We start from the raw sequence: 3,670 nt of genomic DNA, 5'->3' as shown, positions 1-3,670 counted from the left end.
TTCCGTGTCTGTCGGGGCAGGGAAACGTGCTGGTTTGGGATAATAAACGATGTGAGGACACGGGACTGAGGGCTCAGCGGGGCTGGTGTCCCAGCCTGGGTATCCCCATTCTGCATCGCCTCGCTGGGCATTCCCTGGATTCCCATACACTGGGATCACTGTGCACGCCCCAGCCTGGATATCCCGATCCTGCATCCCCTCGCTGCACATTCCCTGGATTCTCATACACTGGGAGCACAGTGCACAGCCAGCCTGGGCATCCCCATCCCTAGATTCCCTGAATTCCCTTACACTACAATCCCTTATCCCCTTCCCGGGCCCATTCCATCTGGGACCAGGCTGTAGCAGGCAGCCAGGGAAGGAGATTCAAGAGGTTCTTCCCAGGGAAAGCCATCCTGGCACGGCACTGTCGAGCTCTGACACAACATCCATGGGGGAGGGTGTAGAGTGTCCCTCACTGGAGATATTCCCAACTCACCTGGACACATCTCTGTGCCACTTGCTCCAAGTGACCCTTCCTTGGATGATCCCCTTCCAACTCCAGCTATCCTGAGATTCTCCAAAGAGCAGCAGCTCCGGAGGACAAGCAGAGCAAAGACAGTTCCCAAAGTGTTTTCCCAGGGTGTTATTCCCAGCTCTGCTGCCCAGAAAGCAGCATTTTGGGGGGCAGGAAGAAGGGGTGACAGCCAGAGGTAGCTCCAGAATGGCTCCTTGGATACAGCATATCTGGGAATTTGGGAACTGGCTCCAGGCGGACAGAACTGTTGAGTCACAGAATCACAAACATGTTTGGGTTGGAAACTTGAAGATGATCCAGTCCCACCACCTGCCATGGGCAGGGACACCTTCTGCTAGCCCAGGTTGCTCCAAGCCTCATTAAACCTGGCCTGGAACATTCCCGGGGATGGAGCAGCCACAGCTTCTCTGGGTAACCTGTGCCAGTGCCTCAGCACCTCACAGAGAAGAACCCCAGAGCACCAGCTAGGAAAAACCTCCAAACCAACCCTAATTCCAACCCCAATGCCTCTATTTGGAAGCCAATAATACGTTTTCAAAACACATTTCACTGCCTAATGGAAATAACTCCTGGATGAGAATATTCTTTTAATTGGAGAGGGAAAATAACCTTTGTGACTTTTAAAACAAGTTCTCTGCTTGACAGGTAAAAAAGAAAAGGTGTCAGGAGCACTCAGGGCTCTGTACATCCCTTAGCAGGGAGGGGTGCTGTTACCCCAAAGGTCTGCACTCCCCCCGACCCCACCACAAACCCTCCACCCCCAGAGCAACGCTGAATGTGGGTGTTTAAGCTGAAGAACAAGCCCCAAACCTGCAAGATCAAAGCCTGGTTAACATGCAGAGTGGGAACAGTTAGGAAACCATGGGGGGAAAAAAAGCATTTCCAAGCATTGGCTTCGCTCCCCCTGGAGCCACAACTGCTGGACAAAGCTTCACTCCTTGGGTTAGTTGTACAGATCAGCATTGTGAGAGGACACCAGTGACAGACACTCGGTAAGCAGCGCGTGACACGGCACAGAACAGACAACACCAGGCCCACAGCAGCACTGTCCATTGTCCTTGGGCCATCCAGGAGCCTGCTGTGCTCCCAGCAGACAGTCCACACTCCTCAGCCCATGTGCAAGTGCCACCTGTGTCCTTCCTTCAGGGAATCAGGGCGAGTTGTGGTCACCAAGAGTAGAGCTGTGACCCTCTGTGGCGGTCAGTGCAGGTGCAAAGAGAGGGCTGAGGAAAGCAGGGTCTGGGGCAAGTCTTTCAGTGGAGTTTGGAAGTTGTAAGGTAGCTGGCAAGAAAATCCTCCTCCCTGGCTGGCAGTGCAGGTTCTCTGCCACCTCTGCACCACGAGAAGTGCCACCGGACACAGTCGTGTCTCCTCCGCGGGGGGACACGCTGGGGAGTGGTCATTGGCATTAGCTCAGCTCTAACAGTTTATTCTCCAAGCTCACGTGTTATAGAAGATCTACTAAGATGTCCTGATGAGTGGGGACCTCTCTTCTTCAGTGCTCTGGAAGGGTAAAAGCACAGCAAGTCAGAGGAAGCACATGAGAGTTCCATCCACAGTGGGGAAGTTGGGCTGCCCAGGCTCCAAGCAGGGAAGGGAAAAGCTCTTGGCTCCTACTTCTAAGTACAGTTTCCTGTAAGAGAGCCAGCACTGCACAAAAAAAGCACCGCAGGGTGGGTGGCAGCTTGGCCAGGGACCTGCTGCAGCACCTGACAGAGGATGGAGTGCCAGAACCACCCAGGAGAGCCATAACTAACTGAATGACCTTTGTTGGCAGTCAAAGCAACAAAGTACAAAATACATGGGGTGTAGGTGTCCCTTTGCCTTTTAACCCCTGGGGAGTGTTCCAGCATGGCCAAGAGAGCTGATGTGAAGCTGTACATGGAGGCTGGGACATGCCCCATGCAATGGGATAGTTTGATGCTTTGGCTGAGCTGGTGATAACACAGGATCAAAAGCTCTAAGGAAAAACTTCCAGTCCTCCTGTAAAGGAAGCTGAAGTGTAGTCCTGAGAGAAAAATGCTTCCTGGGCACCCTGAGGGGACATATAGCGTACCCCGAGGAGAGACCAAGGGTGAAATCAAGGGTACCCTGAGGTGACATCAAGCCTGGAGAGCCCAAGACCAGCTCCTCAAAGCCAGTGCTGGAGGGGAAGAGTCTGCAGACCTCCCTGCCCAGGTGCCACCACTACCACCACCCCAAGCCCCACTGGGATGTGATGGCAGTGGGACCCATTGACCCAGAGCAGTCCCACAGGCACAGGTTCTAAGGCAGCATTTAGGGAACACCAAACACACAAGAGCACACTAAACCCACAGCAACTACCAGCACAGAACAGCCTACTAGAGTACCCAGTCTGTGTCTCTAACCAAAGGCTCCATAGCTTGTCATCTGAGCTGCCTGTTGGGGTGAAACTCTGGTATCAGCTCTCCCCCTGACAAGCACCTTAATGCCAGTGTGTCATCTTGTGACTGAACTTTTCATAAATAGATTGACAAACTGTTCGGGGAAACTTTTCTGCCTGTGAAATTTGTTTGTTCTTTGGCCAGAAATTCACTTTATGGTGCTGACAAACAATCCACTGGCACAACACAGTCGTTTCTACTGAGAGCACTGACAGACTACCAGCTAAATCTGTCCTCAAATACAGTGGGGTTTATGCATCTTGCCCTTCAGGGTCCTCTAGACAGGCTGATTTATGTTTCACTACTGTTGGCAAGGGAACTAGGCACAGAGACATGACCTGCCTTACCAGGTTTCTTAGGTTAACTCCACTCCTTTGCTTTGGCGTGTTTATTCTGAGTCTATTAAAACTTCCCCTCCCTGGAAAGGTCATTTTGAACAAAAACAACATATAAAAACACATGCAGGAAGGCACCAAAAAGGAAAAAAAACCCCCACCAAATCAACCACAAGGAAATCAACCACAGGTAGAGTAAGAAAGGTAAATGCAGGTGCTGCTTACCTCTTCACTTATCCCCCGGGACCTGCACACCAGCACAGTGAACACAACCCCAAAAACAATGCCCAGAGCCATGATTACAAAGGGGATCCCTGTGACAACACTGGCTTCCAGCAGGACATGCTTCAGTTTGCTGGCAGATGCTTCATCAATCAGAACACTCTGGGGCAGAGAGATGAAGAGGGGAAAAA

At 51.9% G+C, this 3,670-nt stretch overlaps 1 protein-coding gene across 1 annotated transcript in view; it reads right to left on the bottom strand.

Moving 5' to 3' along the window:
- Positions 1 to 1,978: 1,978 nt before the first annotated feature.
- Positions 1,979 to 3,670, bottom strand: part of SCARB2 (scavenger receptor class B, member 2) — a 17,416-nt gene continuing 15,724 nt past the window's right edge. Inside the window, exons 11-12 of the mRNA XM_009074286.1 lie at positions 3,483 to 3,641; positions 1,979 to 2,020 (exon numbers count right to left, since the gene is read on the bottom strand). Coding sequence (XP_009072534.1) covers positions 1,979 to 2,020; positions 3,483 to 3,641 — 201 coding nt within the window. The remainder of the gene's footprint in view (positions 2,021 to 3,482; positions 3,642 to 3,670) is intronic.

Source organism: Acanthisitta chloris, unplaced genomic scaffold (assembly GCF_000695815.1).
Source record: "Acanthisitta chloris isolate BGI_N310 unplaced genomic scaffold, ASM69581v1 scaffold33014, whole genome shotgun sequence".
NCBI classification, from domain to species: Eukaryota; Metazoa; Chordata; class Aves; order Passeriformes; family Acanthisittidae; genus Acanthisitta; species Acanthisitta chloris.
The sequence above is the reverse complement of the archived record's forward strand: the minus strand, read 5'-3'. Positions and strand labels throughout refer to the sequence as shown.